This window comes from Haplochromis burtoni, unplaced genomic scaffold (genome assembly GCF_018398535.1).
Source record: "Haplochromis burtoni strain Fernald_Lab_line unplaced genomic scaffold, NCSU_Asbu1 Contig_184, whole genome shotgun sequence".
Taxonomy (NCBI): Eukaryota; Metazoa; Chordata; class Actinopteri; order Cichliformes; family Cichlidae; genus Haplochromis; species Haplochromis burtoni.
This window is the reverse complement of record NW_024582545.1, coordinates 390,842-417,061: the sequence shown is the minus strand read 5'-3', so window position 1 is coordinate 417,061 and position 26,220 is coordinate 390,842. Positions and strand designations below refer to the sequence as shown.

General features: G+C 42.3%; 2 protein-coding genes across 4 annotated transcripts in view; one reads left to right on the top strand and one right to left on the bottom strand.

Annotated features, from left to right (window-relative positions):
- Positions 1-3,192: 3,192 nt before the first annotated feature.
- vezt (vezatin, adherens junctions transmembrane protein) lies at positions 3,193-18,888 on the bottom strand. Of its 3 annotated transcripts, none has more exons than XM_042225829.1 (12): positions 18,606-18,888; positions 17,482-17,619; positions 12,835-12,918; positions 12,541-12,725; positions 11,441-11,725; positions 10,055-10,213; positions 9,519-9,666; positions 8,656-9,020; positions 6,759-6,952; positions 6,384-6,490; positions 6,013-6,220; positions 3,193-5,765 (listed from the first exon to the last, which is right to left on the bottom strand). In XM_042225829.1, exons 1-12 carry the CDS (start codon positions 18,639-18,641, stop codon positions 5,206-5,208), a joined length of 2,469 nt encoding a protein of 822 aa, XP_042081763.1. In that variant the 5' UTR covers positions 18,642-18,888; the 3' UTR covers positions 3,193-5,205. The 3 variants fall into 3 exon arrangements, with proteins under 3 accessions (XP_042081763.1, XP_042081764.1, XP_042081765.1); XM_042225830.1 differs by having other exon boundaries at positions 10,055-10,201; XM_042225831.1 differs by lacking the exon at positions 18,606-18,888 and adding an exon at positions 18,209-18,598.
- A 247-nt stretch (positions 18,889-19,135) lies between these two features.
- fgd6 (FYVE, RhoGEF and PH domain containing 6) overlaps positions 19,136-26,220 on the top strand; it is a 30,097-nt gene continuing 23,012 nt past the window's right edge. Inside the window, exons 1-2 of the mRNA XM_005934252.3 lie at positions 19,136-19,408; positions 21,085-23,134. Coding sequence (XP_005934314.1) covers positions 19,399-19,408; positions 21,085-23,134 — 2,060 coding nt within the window. The 5' untranslated portion in view covers positions 19,136-19,398. The remainder of the gene's footprint in view (positions 19,409-21,084; positions 23,135-26,220) is intronic.

Genomic DNA, 26,220 nt, shown 5'->3' with positions numbered 1-26,220 from the left:
GGCAGTCCTCAGTATGTGTTGCCTTCATGGACACCCGGGATTTTTCTTCTTGTTAATAAAACTAATGTTTTATAAAACATTAGTTTTAAAACATAAAATAAAATATAAAATATAAAATATAAAACATTAATATTTTATTTGTAAGTACAGAGGGACTATGTTTTACTAAAACAAATACACATATTATCTCAAAATATTTAATTATAATATAATATAATTAAATATACTCACACCTAGTGAGTAATCATATATAATTACTCAATAGTTGTGAGTCTTTAATTAATTTAGAAACATTTATTTAGTAAACACGATACAAATGGAAATAATAACGTTTTTTATTATATGTTGACCCACGGGCACTCTAAAAACCAGGAATAGGTTTAATCTCCTTGCAATTTCAGTTTAAATAGTACTGTCAGTGTGGTGGCATATGCTTGAATGCTTAAAATTAATTATTAAATGACCACACCCTTAATGCACCACACACTGACTGCCATGTTTGGTCTTTAGCGTTTGTTTAGCAGTTAACTTGTCTGCCAGATGAACGAAGGTATGATTTGGAATATTTTTTATAATGCGCGGAGTTTAAAGACGTTTAGTCAGAAACCGGAGCTTTGTACGCAGCCCCTGAAGGCATCACATAGTAAAACATGCCGAATCAGCTGAAGAGGAGCTTTAACACCTGAGGAACCAACAGATGTGATATACGAATAATTAAAAGGATAACAAACGAGCTTATCACACTAAAGAAGACGAGTTTTTCTTTCTTTTAACACAAAAATATAAAATACTATTTTTTTTACAAGTTTAATCCTAAACCGGGGAAGTTCCAGAATCCGCCACTAAGTGGCAGTAAACACTACAGTAAACAACCTTTATAAAACAATGTAAACACTATAGTTGTACACATGTTTGCAGCATGTGGGTGGCCTAAATGCTAGTGGCCGACGATAGTGACTGTTATTGAATGTTTAAGCAGTTAAATTTAACCGTTAAAGCTTTTACATTTTTGTTGTGTTTTTACACAAAAGTGATCAGTTTTTCCTCCTCACTACCTATCAGTGCATTTGATGTGCACCTATACAGCAAATTTTAACTTCTTCCTATTTTCAATAGCAACTCGTGTGATAAATAAAGTTAATCTCAACTAATTTTCTACCTTATTTAGTTTAAAAGTTTTATTTCGGTACAACTCATTTGGAGATACTGTCTCTGAGTAGCATAGATGGTGTTATTTGTTATTTTCTGCTGGTACCTTAGCAGTTTGAAGTGTTTCTCCAGGATCACTTGAACAGATCAGTTTCAGGCTGGCTATGGGGCAAGTCAACAGACAAAGAAGCCTTTATCTCTTAATGATTCAAACCTAAACCATAACAAAACTGTATTATACTGAACAAAGAGCTCAGTATTGCTTCCATGAAATTGAACTTTGTCAGTGCAGTCTCTTTGGAGATTTTAAGATGTCTCATTAAGTCAGAATTGTAGATTTCTCAGGTAAATATCTTGCAGTTACAGAGTAGCAGGTTCTGCTCCTGGTTGTGTCATGAGGTTTATTATAGTTTGTGTTTAACTTGTTTTTGGGAGGGTTTTTTAAGCTGCCGTAAGAAATTAACTTCCCACTTCTGTGATAAACAAAGTTTATTTTAATGGCTCTCCTACTTAATTTGGTATGGTTTATAAAAACTCACCACAAACTTTGTTAGGCAAAATGTTCAACTGTTAGTTAATGCAAATGTCCAATCATCCGCAGCTCAGCGCATTTAGGCATGTAGACACGAACGAGACAACCTGCTGAAGTTCAAACTGAGCATAAGACTTAGTGACTATAAATGTGATTCGGCCTTTGAGCTGACAGAGAGGCAACAGTAACTTAAATAACCACTTTATAACCCAGTTACGAGGAAGAGAATCTCTGAACACGCAGTACGTCAAATCTTGAAGCAGATGGGCTACAGCAGCAGAAGACCACACCGACCGCTGCTCCTGTCAGCTAATCCATAAAAGTTAATTCTGTTAATCTGGACATAGCGTTTTTAGTGGGAGAAACGTTTTGTCACTCATCCAAGCGACTTCTTCAGTCTGCACTGAAACATTTCTCCCACTGAAAACACTACGGCCAGATGAACAGAATCAACTTTTTGGGATTTACTTGTCTGGATGATTGAGCATGCATCCTGTCAGCTAAGAACAGGAAACTGAGGCTCCAGTTAAAATAGGCTCACCAAAATAAGACCACAGAAGATGGAAAAATGTTGCCCAAGTCTTGATTCTTGCTGTGACATTCAGGGTTAGAATTTAATGTAAAAATCATAAAAGCATGGATCCATCCCTTCCTTGTATCCATAGTTCAGGTTGCTGCTGCTTGTGTGCATGAAATGCACACTTTTACCTCCTTAGTACCAACTGAGTATTGTTTAAACTCCATGGCCTACCTGCATATATTCTTTGATTGTTGCCATCCCTTAACGGCCACAGTGTGCATATCTTCTGATGTACTCTGTACTCAAACGCCCTCCATAGTCCAACGGAGCACCTTTAGGATGCTCTACTGGAAGCCATCTCAGAGAAATGTTACCAGCACCTTATTGAATCTGTGCCATGTAGAATTATTGCAGTTTAGAAGACAAAAAGAGGTCCGATTCGGCACTAGTAAGGTCAGCTGAACAGATACAAGATGAATAATTGTAACCGATTCAGGCTGTTTTTAAGATCTCTTTGAGCATATGTCTGTTCTTGGTTTTTGGTGAAGTGCCTTACTCACACCTACATTAACTCTTTCCACCATGAAGACCTTCCATGTACCCTAATTAAAGTGTTTTAACACCTCAGTATACATCATTAAAGATGAGATTTGATGACCATTAGAAGGGCAGAGATACCCCTCATTGACTTCTTAATGCATAGCCAGGCTTGAAATATGACCAAAACAAGTGTCAGCTCTATTTGGCATTCACAGAGGAAAGAGTTAGGGTTTAGTTTTAGTTTAGTTAACTAAAAGTAACTTTAGCAGCTACCTCTGCCCACTGCAGATCTAAGTATTTGCCTCCAAAGCCAAGAGGGACCCAAAAAAGGCGCAGCAGCAGCTGCAGCTGTTGTAAGTCAGGCAAGAACAAAATCCCACACAAAACAGATCAAATAACCGACCCAACATGTTCTTTAACCCCACTGTGACACACGAGCGTGAGGACAAACTTCCAGGATGGTTTTTTATTTCACACTGAAAAATGCAGGAGGACAAGGCAGACACGGTGACAGGAGAGAGGGCTGGTTGGGTTGGAGGTGGGGCCAGCATCAGGGCTGTCAGACAAATGAGAGAAATACACCTTTGTTTCTTTTAATACCGTACCCGTAGAGGTGAACGTAAACTCACAGCAGATCATTAAACTCACATGTTTGAGCCCGACCCTTCCGCTGAGCGTGGCCCTGTAAACACTGACGCAGAGAAAGGGGATCGAACTGTGAGCAGTTCACAAAACGTCACTGGAAACAGGATTGTGGACGCACGTTCAGCTACATGTCACCTCCTCCGAGTCCCATCAGGGGCGCAGAAGCCCCCACGAGGACAAAAATAGAAGCGCTGATTGTAAAAATAGCTTCACTTCCTTTTCCCGCAGAGCTGCCTCTCACGCGGATCCGTAAGAAATCAGCTGATTTGACCTTCAGCTCCTCGGTGTGTGTTCAGACAGAAAATCGCTCCTGGACAGATTTCACTGTGTATTTTACTCCCTGAAACATTAAGGCTCAGATTTCCTGATGTGTATTAAAAACTTTTGGATTCATATTTAGAAACTGGCTAAGCATGTAGAACCTGCAGTACACTTTTTTTTTATTGTTTTATTTAAGTTGGTGTTAGTGTTGAATTCCTGGTTTGAGTTTACTTCCTGTGAGTACAGTTCCCCTGGCGTTTCCTCATCTGCTCCTCTCTCAGTTTTGTCTTTCTGTTTGTCTCAGGCTCAGAATGGTGTACTGCAGAGCAGGCTTAAAGCCTCTTTTCACCAGGCTGAATCACCATGGCAACCTATGCTGGAGCAGGCTATGTTCAGAGTTTTGTTTAAAATCTGTGAAAGCTTTTTAACGCCACAGGAAAAAAAAGATTATTATCTCAGATGTTTACATTTATAAGTCGTCTCATGGCGAGATGTATTTATTTTTTTCCAATGGCGAGAACAATCTTCCGTTGGAAACCCACTGAATTGAGAATATAAAAAGTAAATGACTTTTAGTTTGAACTAAAGTGATTCCTTCGTCAGAGAGCGTCAGACCTGAACACACCGAGTCACCTTTTAATATTTAAATGTCTGCAGCGTTTTGGAGCTCTCGTGTGCAGCTGTCGAAATAAACAGCCTCACGCAGAGCTGTAAAACAAATGTTAATTTTAAGCCACCTAAAGCAGAGAAAGCCTGGTTATATTGAGCTTTATTGGCAGCTTGCCCCTCTGTCTTCATGTTTAATGCCAGCATTGTTTAATGCAGCTTGGTTCGTTTTGGGTTACTTCCTGCTTTACTGAAGGTTAGCTTTGTGTCCTTTACCCGATTCCCTGACTATTCTCGTCTCTTAACTGTGTTCAGCAGCTGTTATGCCTCCGAATGTTTTTAGATACTTATCTGTCTCCAGCGTCCTGTATTTGGGTCCAAACTTTGCAATTTTTAAGGAGTTCTAAACCTTTATTGGATGAGAACAGGTGAGAGGAGACAGGAAAGGAGGAAGAGAACTAAAGGAAGCCATCTGCAGCCTTTCAGCCTGCAGGTCACTTGTTATTCTTTATATTATGAATAAATTTTTTCAAATTCCAATTTTATAAAATTTTTCGTGTTATTATTATAAATGAATAAAATCAGATGACTGTGGGGGGGTTTCTGCCTGAACACACAGTGCAGCTCTGATTTAAAGTTAAAAAATGTGCAACTAAAACCGTTTTTCTTCTCATACAATCAGAAGTTTCTTCCACATCTACAGAGCGACTGTGATCACGTTTCAGAGTGTGGATGACACCGGGGTCTGCTGACCTCAACACTGTAAGGTCTTCATGTTGTTATAGTGGTTCTGGTACCTGAGTTTTAACAGCAAACAGAGCAGTAAGAATTGTGGGTAATGTACAGTAATGTGGACGGATGGGTGACAGAGTGTCGTGGGCTGGATTTTCTCTGATGTAACACAGACATAAACACTGTCTCTGCTTAGTGCTCGGTTAAAGCGGTTTCATCTCTAGTCCTTCTCTGGGTTTTGTCTGTCTCTGCCCTCTTCGTCGTCCCCCTCTTTCTCCTCCTTGTCATCATCATCTCCGAACGTCTGCTCCTCCATGCTGATGAGGGAGTGTGAGCGAGCAGCCACCTGAGCTGCGAGGGCGGAGCTGAAGCTGAGCGCCTCAGAGCCGTGGATCTCCGTCAGTCTGTCCATCACAGAGACGGCGGAGACTTTAGGCTTCAGGAAGCAGTCCAGGCCGTTCTGCCCCTCCCCCTCCTCCAGGACGCCATCATACTGGTGCAGCTCTGACGCACCTCCTCCTCCTCTGCTGCAGACAGACGTTCCTCCCATCTCTGATTGCTCCACACCGCAGCTGAACTCTGTCACGGGGTCGGTGGAGGGGTTAGGCCTCACCCCATCGTGTCTTCCTTCCTGCTCCTTCTCTTCATTTCCTGCAGAGCGCTCTGATAGGTTGTTTCCTCTGTCGATGGCAGGTTCTCCTTTGCCCACAGATGTCAGATCGTCTGACGGCTGAGTGGAAGGGTCTGAACCCTCTGTGTGAACCGAAAGCCCCACGGCGGCTGCGAGAAAGAATGAAAGACGTGGATGATTTCAGTCACATCTGCTGGTGGGGAAACTTGTAGGAATAATAATTATTTATTAGGCTCTGCTGCTAACTATAACATAACATTAATAAGGAACATTAGCTCAAAATTTGAGTAATAATTATTCGTTTTGCCTGCATGCATTTAAAAAATGTACACGCAGATTTTATGAACTGTCATCCTGAGGATCAGTAGACGCGTTTTTCGAACGTCCAGTGCAGACCTTGGTCGCTGAAGAGCAGCTGCTTCCTCTTCATCCTCTCCCCCTCTGACGCACGGAAGCCCAGGACAGCTTTCAGCTCAGACAGGACGCGACGGGACTCCTCCCTCTCCCGCCGCTGCCGCTCCCGCTCCTCCGGTGACAACATGTCAGACCATGACCCTCTGCCTTCGCCATCAGAGTCCGAGTCAGACACGTAGGCCTCCCACTCCTGGTCGAATAAAAGAGTGGGAGAGGCTGACAACAGGGCAATAACTCATCAGGGGAAGGGGCACGAGTTATACACATGGTTTCCTGTCCTGACAAAAAATACTCAACAATCGTGCTAAAAATAGCTTCAGATTTAATGTTAAACAGTCGACAGCTGATCTTACCAGCTCCTCCGGCACGGGGTCTCTGTCCAGGATCAGCGGGTAGGATGGAGGAGGATCGGGAACCTCAGGTGGAGGAGGACTGCACTGCTCCAGACCCTCAGCGTTGGCTACACAGAAAAATTTCAGACTAACATTATTGTGGGAAAGCAACAGTTTGGTCACTGTGCAGACAGCTGTGCTATGATTGGTCTATTTCTTGTCCTACAATGTGTTTAAGCAACTTCCTTCATGACCGGCAACAGTCTTGAGTCATGGTAAAGGAAGGAGGGATAAAAATAGGCCTGAAGTTACGTGAAACCACTGAGCTGATAACGTGGAAGTCACTGCGATGCCTTCACAGGTCGAACCTGACATTATGCGTTTGACCCGCCTCACCTATACAGGCGTTGGCTCGTCTCAGCATGCGCTCCACCTGACTGATGGTGTCCTCCCAGCAGCCAGTGCTAGCCTGCATGTGTGGCTGCAGCTGGTGGAGCCGGTCGCTCAGGTCCTGGTAGCCCTCGAGCGTCAACTCCGTCAGCTCCTTGGACACCATCAGCTTCTCCAGGTCGTCCTCCAGGATGATCATCCTGATGATGACAAAGAAAGAGGTTCTTTATACACAATTTTCTTCTACAGGGAGTGCAGAATTATTAGGCAAATGAGTATTTTGTCCACATCTTCCTCTTCATGCATGTTGTCTTACTCCAAGCTTTATAGGCTCGAAAGCCTACTACCAATTAAGCATATTAGGTGATGTGCATCTCTGTAATGAGAAGGGGTGTGGTCTAATGACATCAACACCCTATATCAGGTGTGCATAATTATTAGGCAACGTCCTTTCCTTTGGCAAAATGGGTCAAAAGAAGGACTTGACAGGCTCAGAAAAGTCAAAAATAGTGAGATATCTTGCAGAGGGATGCAGCAGTCTCAAAATTGCAAAGCTTCTGAAGCGTGATCATCGAACAATCAAGCGTTTCATTCAAAATAGTCAACAGGGTCGCAAGAAGCGTGTGGAAAAACCAAGGCGCAAAATAACTGCCCATGAACTGAGAAAAGTCAAGCGTGCAGCTGCCAAGATGCCACTTGCCACCAGTTTGGCCATATTTCAGAGCTGCAACATCACTGGAGTGCCCAAAAGCACAAGGTGTGCAATACTCAGAGACATGGCCAAGGTAAGAAAGGCTGAAAGACGACCACCACTGAACAAGACACACAAGCTGAAACGTCAAGACTGGGCCAAGAAATATCTCAAGACTGGTTTTTCTAAGGTTTTATGGACTGATGAAATGAGAGTGAGTCTTGATGGGCCAGATGGATGGGCCCGTGGCTGGATTGGTAAAGGGCAGAGAGCTCCAGTCCGACTCAGACGCCAGCAAGGTGGAGGTGGAGTACTGGTTTGGGCTGGTATCATCAAAGATGAGCTTGTGGGGCCTTTTCGGGTTGAGGATGGAGTCAAGCTCAACTCCCAGTCCTACTGCCAGTTTCTGGAAGACACCTTCTTCAAGCAGTGGTACAGGAAGAAGTCTGCATCCTTCAAGAAAAACATGATTTTCATGCAGGACAATGCTCCATCACACGCGTCCAAGTACTCCACAGCGTGGCTGGCAAGAAAGGGTATAAAAGAAGAAAAACTAATGACATGGCCTCCTTGTTCACCTGATCTGAACCCCATTGAGAACCTGTGGTCCATCATCAAATGTGAGATTTACAAGGAGGGAAAACAGTACACCTCTCTGAACAGTGTCTGGGAGGCTGTGGTTGCTGCTGCACGCAATGTTGATGGTGAACAGATCAAAACACTGACAGAATCCATGGATGGCAGGCTTTTGAGTGTCCTTGCAAAGAAAGGTGGCTATATTGGTCGCTGATTTGTTTTTGTTTTGTTTTTGAATGTCAGAAATGTATATTTGTGAATGTGGAGATGTTATATTGGTTTCACTGGTAAAAATAAATAATTGAAATGGGTATATATTTGTTTTTTGTTAAGTTGCCTAATAATTATGCACAGTAATAGTCACCTGCACACACAGATATCCCCCTAAAATAGCTAAAACTAAAAACAAACTAAAAACTACTTCCAAAAACATTCAGCTTTGATATTAATGAGTTTTTTGGGTTCATTGAGAACATGGTTGTTGTTCAATAATAAAATTATTCCTCAAAAATACAACTTGCCTAATAATTCTGCACTCCCTGTATATGTTCTGCTTTGTTGCTATGGTGACCTGCTATCTCTGAATGGTACACGGTCTCCTTTTATTTAGAACGAGATTATTCAAGGTTTTCTCACTCGCTGAGCAGCGCTTTCAGGTGCAGCTGCAGGCTTCGGATGGAGGTGTGGAGGGTGTTGAGCTCTCGGCATTTCTCTCTGGCTCGCCCTGTCCTGTCGCAGCCTGTGGTCCTCGGCTGGGTCTCAAAGTGTCTGTGAAAGTCGAAGCTGCGCTGCACTTCGCCGAGACAGCTCGCCAGAGCGTGATGGAGGGGCTCGGTCACGGCGGAGATGGACCGGTAGAGCGGAGGAGAAAGAGGAAGAGGAGAGGAGGCGTCTTCTGTGGGTCTGATTTCCTCAGACTCCTCTACTCGGCTCGGAGAGAGGAGAAGGGCCAGCCGACGGAAACATTCGGAGCTTTGACCGACCCACAGCTGGAACAGCATCTGCATTAAGACAAGCCAATAAACCTGAGATAAATAGCTTCTTTCAGGCGTTCTTGCTTCGATATAACCAACACACTTCCTCTCTTTCTTCAGCACTGCTTCAGGCTTTTGAAAATCAGAAGCCAAAGTGAGGTCAGAGCATGAATAGACTTTCTTGTATCCTAGTTATTTATCGAGCTCTAAAAGGTCGAAGAAAATAAGCGATTTGGCTAAAAGTGTCCGAAAATGTGTCTGAAAATAAACAGGAAACAGAAAGTATATGGCAAAATTCATAATAACGACTGTTTTGGTTAACTGAAATCAGGATTATTTAACAGGGGGAGCAGAGATGTTATCAAAAATCAAAGATTTTTTGAATTTTAGAAAAAGAAACAGACGTCTTTAGGGGAAAAAAAAAAAAACTGCTTTTCCTGATTTTTGTGTTTTAATAATGAGTGGAAGCCAAAATTGTAAACGCAATGAGAATTTGATTAACTGCCTTTGACCCTTGGGCTTTACCTTCAACGCAGGCAGGCTGTAGTCGTCCGTAAGCTCCTGGGCCTGCTCGTCTCCCAGGTGTTCGATACCCAGGCCAAGCCCCAGCTCCTTCAGAGGCACCGCGGACACATAGTTGGTCACATTATCGATCTCAGAGTTCAGAGGGAACGTTGATGGGCATTAAGGACAAGTGATAGAAGTGTGGAAAGTCTCTTTTGCATAAATACATAGAAGTTTATAAATTTCTCCTTTTATATAGATCTGCGCGGATCTTTTTGAATAGTTTAAAGAGGTAGCCTTGACTGTCATCAAAGGAAGCTTTGGGATTTCCACCCACACCATCAAAGCCTCAACCTTCAAAGACAATCACATTTCCCTCAGATATGTGACCACGCTTTGATGACAACGATAAATTCAATTATGAGTTCGGTAAAGGACATTCAAATACTGAAGAGAAGAAACTGTCTAAATTCAAGCTCCTAAAAGCTTACAAATCATGAAAATAAAGAATTCCCTGACAACAGCATCCACTCCCAGTTATCTCAGGTAAAGGATATGCCTTGAGCATGTGACAGGTGGCCCTGCGCGATGCCCTGAAGGCTGAACGCAGCGCTCGGTACAAGGCCTTCCTCAGTCCGATGAGCTGCTGGCCACGTAGCCCCGCCCCCGGCCCCGCCCTGCTAAAGGAGCTGGCCGCACTCACCCTGTCGAGCAAACTTGACAAGTGAAATGTGATACAACTGTGGAGACGTCCCAAAGAGGCAGGGGGGCAACACACAACACTGAACAACACATCACAGAAGACGAGACAAAGACACTGAGACGGGTTAGAAACGCTTTAGTGTCAGAAACAAGCAGGTGTGACAAGAACAGCTACGTAACTCAACACACCATCTTTTCTTAAATGAATCAATACTTGAGTATTAATCCAAGCTAGCAGCATGTAAATAGCTGTCCAAAGGTAACCAAATCCATCCTCCAGCAGCTTTTGTGTAAAAAAGGTGGAGGCAAAAGAGGACCTCTGCAGGCCTGTTAGTCCTGGTTTATTGCAAAACACTACAATATAGTGATTAGAAGATGAAAATTAGAATATTTTAAACAAAGTTCTAGAAGCCGACGGACAACTTCAGGGAAAAAATAATTTGATAAACATATCACTTATATGGATGGGTTCAAAAATGACTCCACTTGGTCACTTAGGGGTTAAAAAAAGAAAACGCTCATCATCACTGACTCCAGTAAAATGTGGACACAGAGGAGTACACAGAGACATCAGAGGAAAACAATCAAGGCTGTGCATATATGTGTGCCCTTGTAATCCTCTGAAATGACTGTGTGTGATGGGATGCACTACCAGGAGCTCCACACTGTTCTTTCAACTTCAGAATAAAAGACCTGAAAAAGGGTGCTATCAGCAGGAAGCATCACTGATAAGTCAACCAAATGTCAGGCGCTGATAGTTTACAACTTGTTTTACAGTAAAATGTAGACTGTTCGAAAAGCTGTGAGTAACGTTACAATATTTGCATGTAGCATGTGAGCACATTTATCAAATCAGCCATAGACATATATACACAAAGATGCCCTTTTATATTAAAAGAGTGCTTATATCTATGATTATTAGCTTCTAGCAGCTAAATAACCACCAGGCACAGTGAACTATGAATTTTTGCCAAAAGGCATTTTGTTTTATATTGTGATGCTGATTGTTTTCCCCTTGTTTATTGACTGTGACATACAGTGCATCATGCCTACAGACAGACAGAGACCACAGTAGGCTAAAAATCAACGATTTACCAAGATAAACACAGAGGATAACTAATGGTTAGGACACAGAATTAGTTTAGCATAAACAGTCAAATATGGGACAACATTCTGTAAATGCCCACCTTAACTACACTGATCGATTAATGTGTGGGTGGATGTAAAACAAGCACACTTACAGGGTGAAACCTCTGGAGATGACTTCAGTCTCCTGCACCAGACGCAGGGCTTTTCGGGACAGCCCCGTCAGGGTCTTGCCGTTGTGAACCAGAGTCTGGAGCTGGGTGGCCCTGGTGTGGACAGCTCTCTGCATACGGCCCTGTCTCCACAACGTGACCATCCTCAGTCCCACCCAGCCCAGCAGGGCCAAGCCCCACGGAGCTGCAGCCAGCGACCACAGGCCCCCAGACACGGAGCAGAGCCCCAGCAGCACTGAGGCCAGGCCGACCAGCCCGGCCATGTCCCTGAGAGACGAGCACAGGGAGGAATTTTGACCCTGTCAACATTTATATGTACTGAGCCCGGATAAAAAGGCAACAATTTTACATGTCAGTGTTAGATTACCGGTATTAGAGTTGGGGAGTACGTGGGAGTAAACGGCTGTGTAATGTCTTCTGTGGTTCTGGAGTCACATTAATTAAAGCTATAACGATCATGCACCACATCATCCTGTGTGTGATGCAATTTATATCTGCACTGGATTTTCTCCAGCATCAGCATTCATCAAACATTGTTAAATTCCTGTTTTTGAAGCTCTTTGATGTAAACCTCCCACTAAGATGCTGAATTTTCATGAATCATTAAAAATAATGAACACAGAGGTTCATTCTTGACCTCATAGAGACCTTTTCACTTAAAAGCTTTATGAAACATCAATTTTAGCCAAAAGAATTTTGAACTGTAAGAGCTTCATTGACAAACTAAGACTATTCACATGTAAAACTTAATAATAGAGACTTTAAATGCAACCAGCTTTATAAAGACAATAATCCTTATTTATTTTCTGTCAAACTTTAGTGCGGCCCCTCACTTCATTGACCACTTGAAACAACACTCCCCTTAAAGGCCACCTGCCATTTAAGCCAGTTTTCCTATGATTGAAGGTGGCGCTTCTGTGCCAATGAAAGCCTACAGAATAGCTAAGTTTCATATGATAAGAATTTTGGTCAAAAAATTTGACATTTAGTTTTGTAGAAGATATCCAATACCTTGGATGCAAAAAAAGTCATTCAATATTTGTGAAAGGGAGTTCTCGACTGTCTGTTTCAAAGTGGCGTACCATAGGGAGGGCTTGGCGATGAGGCTCGGTCTAGGTAAGGTGTTCGCTCTGCGAGGCGAGCCAGAGGGTGAGGAGCCGAGGGTGAGCAGACTCGGGTCTAAGAGCTCGATCAGCTCCACGTCCTCCTGCAGCAGCACGTCCTGGTCCAGAATGCACCTGACCGAGTACTGGCCGAACATGCAGTCCTGCAGAGGGCAAAAAAAAAGTTTATTTTATAAAAACAAAACAAAAACAAACAAAACAAAAAACACAAACTGTAGGCGCTGGTTTCAGTGCCAGTCTTCCTGCACCTACCAGCTTCTGGTCCAGCTTGCGAGATGCTGCCGCCTGGTGAAATGGGCTCCATCTCCATAAGGCCTCAGCCAGTCTCCATAAGCCCTGCAGATTACACACAAAGGAAAGGTTTGGATCATTTAGGTCAGGATTCCATTCCAGCTTCATGCAATATTTTATCCCGCCAATAGTAAACAAAAGAATAAAAGTGAAATATCCCACTATGAATCACCTCTATGACTTTTTGTTTGCCAACATATTTATTACATTTTTAACACAAAACAAACAAAAGAACAAACAACTGATAGAAAACCTCAATCAGGACAACAAAGTACACAGCTATCATAATGAAAAAAAGGCTATATTAATTTAAAAAACACAAGAAAAACATCAATAAACAATAAACAACCATTCTCTACTCTCCGATCCAAATACGTCCCTTCAAAAATTTCAAATTTAAGTGTGTCATTCAGTTCAGTGACTCAGATGCACTGGAAACCATTGACCTGCTGGATCACTGCTCTGCACCCACATGTCTTCAGACTGTTTTGGTTTGCTTCGAGTCCCAGAACGAGTGTGCAAACACACTTCCAAAAAAAAAAAAAAAAGGAAAAAAAAAAAGGAGTATCCCAGGAGACAAAGCCTTTCAGGCAACCACAATAAGTGCAATGTGTGTTTGTGAAACACCCACGAGTCTTTTATATCAGCACCAGGGCACGAAAGCCACACAACCGCTTCACTTTGATGAATTTCTAGTTTAGCGTTTACACTTTCTGCCTCAACAAGACTACCTTTTATCCCTTCAAAATGCAGGCCGGACAGAGGAAAAGGACGGGCTCCTTTGATTCCAGAAATATGAAAAGTTTGTACGCCCTTCATTCGACACAATGCAGACACACTTCTGTTTTATTTCTCGCTTCCTAGGAGCCTGGATTCCTAGCACAGTAAAATATACGATTAACTGAGACGGCGAGCCTCTGGCTTTTTGGTATGTTGTAACGTATTTTTTCATGTGCGGCTAAAACAACAAAAAAACAAATCCAACCCGTGTACTAGTCATGAATGGGATTTTCTTTTCACTAATCTGCTTAGTGTTGCTTAGTGGTATCAGTGAAATGCTTTGTTTAAAAAAAAAAAAACAGGACTCATTTTGAAAGACGTTTTCGGCCTGGAGGCTTTGGTTCTTGTTCTGCTAATGTTACAAAAAAATGAAGGCCAGCCTGGAGATTAGCGTGATAACATTATCTGAAGTCTGCATGTGCTCCAGTTTACAGCAGAAGCAGGGGGTTATTGATCCGACATGGGCAGCCAGGCCACTCTGACCCTTTTTCTCTGGGGATGAAAAGAAAAAAATCCAAAGTTTTATTAGTCTAAAGGCTGAGGTCGTATTGATTACTGATCAGAGAGTGAGTCTAACCCATCACCATGTGTGCTGCCAGTGTGGACCACAACTCTGTTCACTCTGGTGTGGAAAGTATAATGAACACCTGAAATACCTATGGCTTCTGCATTAACAGCAACATGTAGTTCTCAGGTTACAGTGCAGGGTTTTCAGCTACGATGTACCTGTGGTGCAGATTTAACACAGAAGCATAAATGCACTGTTGACTGTCTCCGTGGCTGTGAGTTAGCTGCCTCCAAACGTGCTGCGTTTGCAACTTCTTAAATATTCTCCAGACAAGCAACCTCCATATAACAGCGATTAAAAACACAAAACAAATTCTGAATATAGTAAAAGCAAAACCAAAACTAAAGATTTCCAACAATATAAGAACAAAGCTGAAATGACCAATCTAACTGAAGGTAAACTCAAAGCAAGCCTCAAAATGAAACTGAAAGAAAAGCTCATTTGAAAATGCAAAATTATAACAACTCTGGAAACACAGAAATAGATCAACCATTTAAACTGAGAAAATGTTTTTAAGAAGTTGGGACAGAGCTGTGTTTACCACTGTGCAGCATTCCCTCTTCTTTTAAAAACAGTCTGTAAACATCTGGGAACTAAAGAGAGCAGCTGCTGGATTTTTGGGAGAGGAATGTTGTCCTGTTCTTGTCTGATAGATGATTCTAGCTGCTCAACAATCCTGGGTCTTCTTCTGGGTATTTTTCCCTTCACGATGCTCCAGAAGATCTGGATTACAGGCAGACTAGTTCAGCACTGTGACGCTTCTACTATGATGCCATAGTGTTGTAACAGCTGCAGTATGTGGCTCAGCATTGTCTTGCTGAAATATGAAAGGCCTTCCATGAAACAGACTGGAACTTGGTGAACTTCTTTAATAAGAAACTCTGCCTTACTCAGATGCTCTTTCTCATTCCCAGCCATGTCACTGACCTGTTGCCAATGAACTGAATTATTTGCAAAATGTTCCTCAAGCTGTTTCTTTTTAGTACAACTTCCTTTTCTAGCCTTTTGTTGCCCCCATCTCAACATTTTGACACATGTCACTGTCATCAAAATTTTAAATTACTTTATTTTTCCTAAAATGTTCAATTTTCAAGGTTTAAACATTAGATGTGCTATCTATGTTCTACTGTGAATAAAAAAAGGCTTTATGAGATTTTACAGCACCCAACTTTTTTAGAACTGGGGTTGTATTTGGACCTATAATTAAAGTAAGGAAGCACAGTAAAGAAGTAGCTGAGAGGGAAGCATTATTCATTCATCAGTAGTGTAACTTCGGGAATAATGCCACCTCAAAAACCGAATAAACAAACAGCTTATTTTTCAGAATCTTTAAACACGCTGTGCGTTTACCCCGTGTTAGGGTCAGGATTTTACTGTAATGAGATCTGTCTATGTGGTTGAATCGTTTTTGCTTCAGCTCCAGCTTTATCTGGACTCCAGGAAACGGATCACGGTGGAACAACCAAAAAGCTTTCCTGCCTGATCTGAGTCCCTCATCCTCCTTGACTCCTTAGAACAACAGTGCACAGCAGGGAGGAAGCATGACACATACGGAAAGTTCCTGAACACCATTTCCCATTTCAGGAGGAGGGGAGGCCGAGTCATGTTGTCCTGAGCTTCCCATCCTCAGACTGAATCACAGGCCGCTTCAAACCGCAGACGTTTACGGTTAGCACGATGAAAGTACCATTGAAAATTCAGGAGTTTAAATCTTTTAATTGCAGGGGGGAAAAAAAGCATGTAGCACACATGTGATCATCAGCACACACACGCAGGCTGTAAACGGACGCTCACAGAGGCAGGAATTACGTCAGGCAGAAAGCAGCATGTTGGTAATCGTATTCAGGCGTTCTCTTCTGAGAATCAGAGCAGCAGCAGGGAGAGAAAAATATACCTGAATCAGTGTGCAGAAAGCACTGCTCTCAATGTCTGTCCAAAGTGAAACATATCAACACAACTCACGCAACCGCTGTCTGTGGACGACTGCGTGTCAATATGTGTGAGGAGTCAATATCCAGATCAATTACTTTCTGCCTGACTGCAATCGTGCACACATGCTGCCCGCTCAGGGCTGCAGAAAACATGGTTAGAGCAACAACCTAACCTGATGAGGGCTTGTTTGACAATGAAGAAGATGTTTTATATGACCTAAAACTTAATGTGCAGCCTATCTGAGCTCTAACAGAGAGCTGGTGTCAGAAACTGATCCACGTAAAGCACGCTGCAGTGTTTGGCTCGTAACATGTTCTGAAGGGGCAAACAGATTTTTCTCAGTATTTCTTTTTCGGCTCCATTGTTATTAATGTTAATAAGGATATTGTTAAACCTTATTGCTATTGCTATTTTTTTCAGTAATTACAGGCAAATAAATGGACAGGTTCCACCATCTGAACAGTTTATATCTAATAAAAAAAATTAACCTTTTAATACCTTAAAGATCTTAACTTTTTTCTCATTTTTCACTATTTTCAGACACTTTATAGACCAATGAATAAATGAAATGATCCAAAAATCAAACAAGAAATATTATTGTTGTTATTAATTTATGTAACATATTTAACATATATGTAATTTCTTGTGTTTTATGTAATATATTTTCCTTCTATGGATCATGATTATGCAATAAAGATTAACTGACTGTAAGGTCGGAGCTGGATGTCAAGCAGTCTCTTGCTTATAAATTTATTTTAAGCTGAATCTGTGTTCCATTCACTCAACCGTGTAACAAATTTTTGTTTAACAAATGGCCAGAAGTGAGATTACAAAAGCACAGACTACTGTTAATTTGTGCATTTATTTCATTTTCAGACATTTTATAGACCAATCAACCAGGTAAATAATCCACAAAAAAGAAATTAAGAATTATTCCTAAACTCAAATATCCTATTTTAAAACTAACTTAACATTGGATTTTAGTCTGACTTTGTAAGATTTTTTCCACAGAGGAATAACGCAAAACTGTTTTTTTATACATTTTAAACAAACTAATTATGTTCTTCAGCTAACAAACACATTGCTTCAAAGATCCCTGTGGTTTTTTCCCCACCCTTTTTGAAGAACGAATAACTGCTTTTATGTTCTTTGTCACTCATGGATAGTGTTTTTTTAATAACAAGTTCTATCTACAAAGCCTTTTATTGTATTTTAAGATCATGTCTTTGTCTGGTTTGTGTGTCACTTGGGAGCAATGTGTTAGAGGTTGGATTTAGATCAAGTGGTTGGTAGTGTGTCGTTTCTGGGAGAGGATGTGGGGAACTCACTGAGGTTTTCTGTGGGTCTCCACCGGGAGAGGTGAGGTCTCCCTCTTGCTCGCCATATTCCTCCTCCTGTGATGCTGTCGGACATGCCTCAAAGTCTGTGTGCCCTAGATCCTGCAGATACTGGAAAAGAGGAGAATTCTGCAAAGAGAGAAAGAAAGAGACCGGTTAAGGAGGAGGGGGAAAATTGCATAAAACAGAGCCGGACGGATGAAGACTGGGAGAAGGAGAGGAAATGTGATGATTAGATTAATCAACTGGATTCAGGGTGAGCTGACACTCATCCCGATTTTTGTCCCAGTTTGTCTTGCCGTGAATAAAAAGACGAGGGAAAGGCAGAGACTTTCCCTCAGCTGAATCTCCACCCTCTCTCCCATGCACCTTCTTCTCTACTCTGGGAGGATGTGAATCTGGAAATCATCTCACACTCAAACAGATGTCAGCAGGCACCTAGTTCTTCTCTCCTCAAGTCTAAGCACAAGGTGTCATGTTATAATCCTTTCCTGTCAGAGAGGTATAAACAGACGTATTGCTGCCTGCTTTAAGAAAGCTCAGAAGCAAATCAGCCATGCAGAAAGCAGAAAAATATCCCCCTGCTAAAATTTGCCCAAACGATGTCTGACCCAGTTCTCCCCAGCTGCTCCTCTGCTGCAGCTCTGATAAGCCAACATAAAAACGCATATAGCACCAGCCTGCACAGACGGTTAAACAAATATTAACTGCCACTCACATGCATGGTCACACGAAGTCGCAGCTCATGTTGTCATCATCCTGGATGCAGAGGTGTGTGTGTCATTTTTCAGAACCGACGCATTGGACGTGGTCATCCCCACCCCACCTCTTAGTAGTGATGAAACACCAACAAACAATGCGCACAACTAGCCCGGCTCAGCCCCTTCTCATGACCACCAAAGCTCCTTGGCAGGAACACGGTTAAGCAGCCAGCCAAATATGTGGAAATGCTTAGGACTGGCAGTGCATGGCAACGGGGCAAACGGCAGGACTGATAGCTAGCTCGGCTAGCTAATGAACTGGGCTCGTAGCTCCTATATTTAGTACAGAACTCGAGCGGTATGACAAAGCATCGGTTGCAAGTTTTGCTAACAAACAGGGGTGGTAATACGTACCTCAAACACCACATCTTCATCAAACTCCTCAGTCATTGCTCTCCGCCATCAACACGCAGCCCGTTTAGCATTCTGAAGTTGTAGGCAACAGTAATCAGGGTAGGAGCAGCGGCTGAGAAGTTAGTTGTTAGCCGGTTGCTAAAGCTCGCCTACAACTTCCATAATGCCTCTGTGTCTTCCAAACGCCGAAAACGAACGTTCGGCTCGATACGCTTTAGAGAGCCTCAGGTGGTCACGAGCGGTAGTGTGGTTTCCCATCCGTTAATGCAAGGGGGGCACAGGAGAGTGACGTTTTCGAAAATTAGCGCGCAAAAAAACGGAAGTTATCTTCAAAATAAAATGCTTCATGTTTTTAACACTGTAGAGTGCTAAGATTTTAAGTAAAACAACTGTAATTGCGATATATTTTAATGGACTCGTATGTTTGAAGACAATGTGCTAACATACACGCTTTACTTCACAATTTAATTTTCTATACGTCTACTTTGAAATGTAATGTATTTTGTAAACTAGGACCGGAAATCTGTTGTTTGCTATGTCCAATTTTAGATTTACACAGTTGGAGGAAAAGCACCGTGGCTGAAAACTTGGAAAAATGGGAAAAGTAGCAGGCGTTAAGACTTTATCCGCGCATCCGCTGGCGAGATAAGGAACCACAGAGATGTATCTGCATGTTTCACCCACGGAGCGGATTTCACGCTGACAATAATGTCGAAGGAGGAAAAAACGCAGATTTCCTCGCAATTCCATTGAAAGTAAATTTACTCATGGAGAGAGGAGCAAGTCGGGAGTCATGAGCACAGGTTTGTGTCGTGGGGGAGCTGAAAAAAATCTGCTTTGCAAGCGTATTTTGTGGCAATAAAAGTACATGTAATGTCTTTTAGTTTTATTCGTGATACTTTTTCAGAAAGAAATGGTCAATTTCCACGCTGTAGCTGTCGGTAGCACCACTCTATTTTTATCCAGCCAGAGTTAATTACAGTTTTTCTTAATAACAGCTTCCAAAAAGACATAAAAGTGAACTGTTCCGACCTCAGTTTGAGTGCTTTGTAAAAACTCAGTGAAAAACAGCAGTTTCTTTTTGTTATCTAAACCTCTGTTGCAGCTGGAGGGGGTTAAATCCTTTGTCTCAAAACATCTGTCCTGCTGTTCCTGAAACATGTCGGACTTAATATTAAGCTGCAGCCCAAACATTTCACGAAAAGCAGCAAACATGTTTCTGGATGAAAGTCTTTTCATTTTATTTGGGAGTTATACTTTTTAAACGTTTTAATAAATATGCCCGGCGTTGCCTTATAGAACTAAACATAACACCAGATTCCGTTTTAAAACATGCGAATTTAAAGTTGCTTCTTTAATAAATATGGTTGTGTGTCTTCCAGAGTGTAGTTTATGACTTTACATGCTGTTGTTGCATACGCTGATAGATTCGGCTCATAGATAAAACAGAAAGAAACAATAAAATTAAAAGTTGTGTATCCACAGTCTTCTTACCAACACCGCCATCCATCGTGGGGCTTTTCTTAAGTTTGGGTGAAGCACTTCACAAAGTGTACGCTTACTAACATGAAGTGTGCGCCGAATTGAAGGGTGGTTCTCGGTGATCAGAAAAAAATTCAATCACTATTTATTAGTAGTTATTACTGGTTGCAGTCACAGTGAATTAATGTTTTGCGATGTTTTTGAAGGGAATTTGGTTGGAGTCAGGCTTTCAGCTGCAACCGGAGAGCGGTTTTCGATCGTTGGCCTTTTCCGAAACATCCGCTCGATGACTCGACTTCTCGTGGTGTCGGCCAGCCAACAGTTTGAACCAATAGAGTGGAAAATATAGCCTACAATCCTAAACCAGAGGGTTTTTTTTAAATTAACGAATATACTTTTTTTTCTATTTTAACCTTTATTTAATCAGATTATTTCCTAATAGGATTAGGAATGCTAAACAAGGATTTTTTTTTTCAGGAAAACAAACTGTCATGAAGAAGAGTAGGAAATGCTCTTGAGTACACAGGTCTATCGACAAATAAGAATAAACTGTGACTTATTTAAGGACAAATTGGACCAAGAAGAGATAATACAGTAAATGCCAAGGTTATTATAGTGAACTGATACAACATTAAACAACAACACTGAACATTTTCAATCAGAAATATAAACTGAACTGATAGAGAAATAAATAAAAGATTTCAGAATTATCAGAAAATGCAAACTATGAAAAGAAATCTGGTCCAGCCATACCAAATATGTCAGAAATTAAGCATGTTTGAATCAAATAATCTAGATTTGCTGCCACCTTCAAACATTAGATACGTCAGTTCACACTCATGAGTAAATACTTTGTTATAACGGGGAAGATGGTGCAAAATAGTTGAAAATTACTCATTTCCTATCTTCGCCCTGTCAGTGACCTGAGCTTGCCTGTGCTTACATTAGAGGAGGCATGGCTTTTGTGTCTGACACTCCCTCTCTTTCTAACACACAGGTGTAAAGAAGCCTCCATTAGCTCCCAAACCTAAACTCCCTGTCACTACCAAACCTTCACCCCCGCCCGTCGCTCCCAAACCGGGACTCATTTGTCAGCCTTTGGCGGTCTCCCAGCCCTCCCCTTCCACTCTGAAGAGGGCAAAACCGGCTGTTGCCCCCAAACCATGCATCCCCAAATACTCTGTTGCCTCTTCTCCCCTGGTTTCACCCCCGCCGCCACCCAAGCCTGCTGAACTGCTTATCCCATCTCAGGAACAGCAGGAGGCTTTTGATGATGGCCTCAATCTTCTCAACTCCAAAAACGGGATATTATCTGAGGCTAGCAGACGTGAATCGGATTACATCATTCCCACCTGCTCCTGTGGGCTCCGGGACTGTGCACAGTGTCAGCCCCTGGAAAATGGGAGCACATCTGAGGCTGGGGGACATTCACACAAAGAGCTGTTAGAGAATGGCGTTTCCAAAGAGGGGTTCGTGGGGTCAAAGCCACGAAAGGGTGGAGAAAATCAAGAGGAAGATAAGGGTGAAAGTGTGCAGATTAGCAAAAAGCCCAGGGGTAAACCTCAGAGACAGAAACACCTTGATAGGGGACCGGTAAGCAAGGAGGTACAGAGGACTAAGGAGCAGGAAGTAACTTTAAAAAATCAAGAAAGCCCTGCTGCTGAGCTCGATGTCTCTAAAGTATCGACGGAGGCCCAAAACACACACTTGAAGTCAGCCTGTGATGTCATAGGTGGCATCATTGTCTTCTCAAGCATCTCTCCTCTTGAATTGCCTACAGAGTACTCTGAAAGCAGCAACACTGTCAGCAGAGTGTCTCCTACCCAGTCACACCCTGATCTGCAGGTCCCCGCTGCTCCTAGCAAGCCTCTCCCAGTCCCTCAGCCTCGTAAACTTAAAAAGCCGGCCTTGGTGAGGCAGGATGGTCTGGAGGGTGGTGCTCAGGATCAGTTTGTGGAGGAGCAGAAACAAAGAACTGAGATGAAGGAAGCTGAGGGGAAACTAGCTGCTCTGTCTCTCAGTACAGAGAGCAAGGAGCTCAAACCGGATGCGTGTGATGACAGTTCACCCCCAAAAGACTCAGGTTTAGGAGACGATGAGGCTGACGCGCCTGTCCCGCCTCCTCGGCAAACCTCTCTGTCACCTCATCTCCACAGGTCATTTCGCATAAACCCCAATCTTAACAAAAACAACTCCCACTCCTTAGACCTACTCTCACAGCCCGACTCTGTCAGCCACAGTAAAGAGGGTGAGGCGCGCCGGGCCGAGGAAGATGAGGAGGATGGGTACGGCGACTTTGAGCGGTACCCCATCAGTCATAGCCTCCCTAAACAGATCAAACTCAGCTGTCACCCTCCTCTGGCGAACGACAGGAAAGCCTTCTCCGCTGAGGAGGAACAGTCGCCGAGGGCACCGCCAAGAAAACCGCAGAGACACAGCCTGCCCACACCTCCTCCACCCTCCATCTGCCCTCCTGCACCTCCACATGCTAACACCCCAATGAGGGAGCTGCCCGCTCCTCCTCAGGAGAAAACAAGCTGGCGCTTCTCGCGACCCTACGTGACCTTCTTCAGCCGACAGATCCCCACCAGGAGCAGCGTGCCGCCTAAGAGTCGAGCCCCGGTGCTGGGGAGCAAGCAGAGGGCGCAGTCTTTCTCTGCAGCTGACCTGGCAACCCGGGCCAACTCTCCAAAGAGGAGCCTCTCTTTCCGGAAGCTGCTGGAACTCCGGCTGTCAGTGAAGATGCTGCCAAAGCTGCTTGCCAAGGGAGGGCAGTCCCTGGACTGCACCAGCGTCGAGTCAAACCGGGGCAAGAGGAGCCTGGAGAGGCCCAGTAGCTGCGTAGGGGAGGCTGATATTTGCGGAGAAGGCATAGAAGGCTTGGCGGAGTATGAGAACGTCCCGCTCTATGAGGAAATCCCGGAATACATGAATCTGCCGTTTCACAGTGCCAGGCTGGGCTGGCCTCATGACCCAGATGCAGCTGATGCAGACATCTACGAGGTGCAGGATCCATACCACAGATGTCAGGAACATGAGTATGAGAGGTACGCTGCTTTGTTAATCAATTTCTTCTCAGCTATTTGAGTTGATAGAAGCAGTTTAAGAGAGAGTCAGAAAGGTGGAGGGAGAAGGAGTCGGGGTGGTGACACAGTTGTTTTTCTGTTTATCTTTTTATCTCTTGTATACTGATTTTGTTGATAGCCAATCACTGCTGCCAATCTCAGTCTGCATGCTCTTTAAAAAGATATTTTAAATCTCAAGAGTCAGATTTTCCTGGTTCACTGGAGTTTAGGGATCAAACCCAAGCCACTGCAGAGGACTCGGACTCAGTACACACTCTAACAAGTGAGCCTCATAACCGTTTATTTCTGATTCTGGTCATTTGGGGGATTTATTTTAGAAGGATTAAAGTAGGTTCATCCTCAGCAGTTTAGCTCTTCTAGCCCTCAGGAGGGCTGGTTAAGATCCTAAAGCACGGAGGAAGAAAAGCTACTAATTTATCTTGTTATTCCTAGTATCTTTGCTGTATTTATTCAGATGACAAAAACGTGGTTGTTTATAAATGATTAACAACAGAATGATATAGGGTTAGGGTTAATTTAATTATTAACCAGTGAAATCAGTACATGTATTGATTTCTTTGGTCAGTAATGTAAGGTCTCCAATTCTAATACAAACTGTGTACTCCTGGATTCATATCTTTGCTTTCAATTTAAATTTACCTGCAGGCTGACGGCAGCACTTTGACACATTTAAACTCAGACTGCTGCCATCACAGTATTTTGTTTACCGGTATATTTTAAAAAACTATCTATTTGTATTTTTACTCAATACAGGAATGATTAACAACACCCACAAAACATTTTAAATAAAACAGAATTTTCCATAAAATGCAGCAGCTCTGTTATGCTTTATGTCTGTGACATTTCTTTACTCCTAATTCTTCATCCTGTATTTAGCGGTGACTTGTACAAAAATCATGTTGTGGATACAGATTTTGGTGAAGTTACATACATGACATGTGAAATAAATGCAACCAGAGAACATAACATCTCATTCGTACTAGGATAGTGAAATTAACATAACATAGAGGAAAATCATAAGAATTGGGATTTAATACAATCTTTTTTTAAAACCGTAGAGATGCTAATAATCGTTGTGTGTGTGATGATGCTTGTGAAAAGTTTCATTCAGACTAGCTCAAGCGTTAACTACTTTCAGGACCTCCCCAAGGACATGCCCACGTGTTTTAGGTCCTGAACCTAAAAAATGTATAAATCTATTTACAGCTTTATAAAAACTTTATCAAGTCTTATCATGTTTGGAAAATGAATTCATTGTAATTGTACAAAAACCGTACAAGAAATGGTTACACGGTTATATAAGATCAAATGTACATTATTGATGGGATATCAATATTTAATTGGAAAATATCAGTGCTGTCAGTGTTAATCTCGTTAAAATGACTTTAATGCCATAATTTATTTAACCGCATTAACACGGCAAATCTCCATTAGCGAGTTAACGTGGATCGCCCCGTGCGTTAACGCGTCAACGTGTTAGTGCCATGCAGCTCATCACATGCAGAAGTAGGTGGTCGCAGACTAAAATTCTTATTAGTTTTTGTTTAACTGTGAAATATTAGGTTCACAATCACATTCAATAGAAAAGCAGAAAGTTCTAAGTATTTATCTCTATTGATTAAAATAATTTTTTTAATCCTCTTTTTTTCTATTAGCTCTTTTTTCCTCTCTTTCATCATCTTTCTGAAGTGATACTGCAGAGAAAAGATGTTTTATAGTGTGAGATAAGAAGAGCATCTTTATACCAGGAACAATGGCATGCTTTTCTTTGTCCATGTGGGAAAAAAGGACCTGCAAATTGATGTAGGCCGAGCTTTTATTACTGTCCTGTAATACCAGGTGAGCCACAGCTTCATTGCATGAACCGCCAGTGTGCAACAGGTTGGACAGGTGAAACGAGCGATTTGTGTTCAAGAGCATGTGAAAGTCAGCCTTTGAGGCAGTCAGACATTGAATTTGAATAGAGCATTGATGTGCAGCAGGTCAGGCTGTTTTCCTGTGGGTTATTTTCAGTGGCCAGGGCAGGAAATGTCTGAGAATCGCAGAAACGCCACACAGCTCTCTAGAACAGGGAAAATAAACCTCTAGCAACCACCAGCCTCCTTTCGCCTCCTCTGCCTGCCCGCCCTCGCACCGTGTTTAGCCTCTTCTTAACCTCATCACTCCATTTTTCTCCTTTGCTTGGCTGAGTTTGTTCTCATGCTGAGTACATGCTAAATAATTTCACACTCGTGGAAAAGCAGAGTTTGCAAAAAGAGCCACATAAGAGATGTTTTAAAGAGAAGTATTTATGTAATAAGAAGTATAAAAAATGAAAAAGGTAGACAAATATGGGACATGATTTATTGTGGGAAGATTAACAGCTAGGGACTAAATTATGACAAAATGCCCTCGAGCAAGTTTGCAGTTCTGGACAAAACTTTACATGCACTCAGCATTGGTGTAAATGTCATGGTAATTTGGGCTTCTAGTTATTTATTTGAACTATTCTTTTTCCACAGTGGAATGTTAGTACAGTAAGCATCTTCAATGAATTTAAAAAACAAGAATTAGGTGCACAAGTTTGAATTTAATTTCGATTTTCTCTAATCAGCTTTTGGCATAATTCTGGTTGGATATTTCGCTTGGTAAATTTTTCGTAGAGTTTGTTTAAGATGGTTGGTTTCCTGGCGCAAACCTGGCTTTTAAGGATATGCAAAACATTTTCAGTAGTGTTGAGGTTAAGGCTTTGGGAAAGCCTTTGTTTGTGGGATTGGTGTCCAGGTTTCCATTGTCTGGCTGTTGATCTGAGGTGAACTTAAATAATTTGGAAGTAGTCCTCCTTCTCCGTAATTCCATCCAGTGGAAATGTAGCTGGGTAATTATGTCATTGGCAATATGTGACATATTGAAATCGCGTTTGAATTTCCGCTAGTTTTTTGCTTTCACTTTGCAATCGCGCGAACTGTGAACTGAGAGCGACGGTACTGATTGGTGAGTGACGATAATTTGCGCACCAATTCTTCTGACATCGTCTTATCAATCGTTAGCTTACTATGCAAACATGA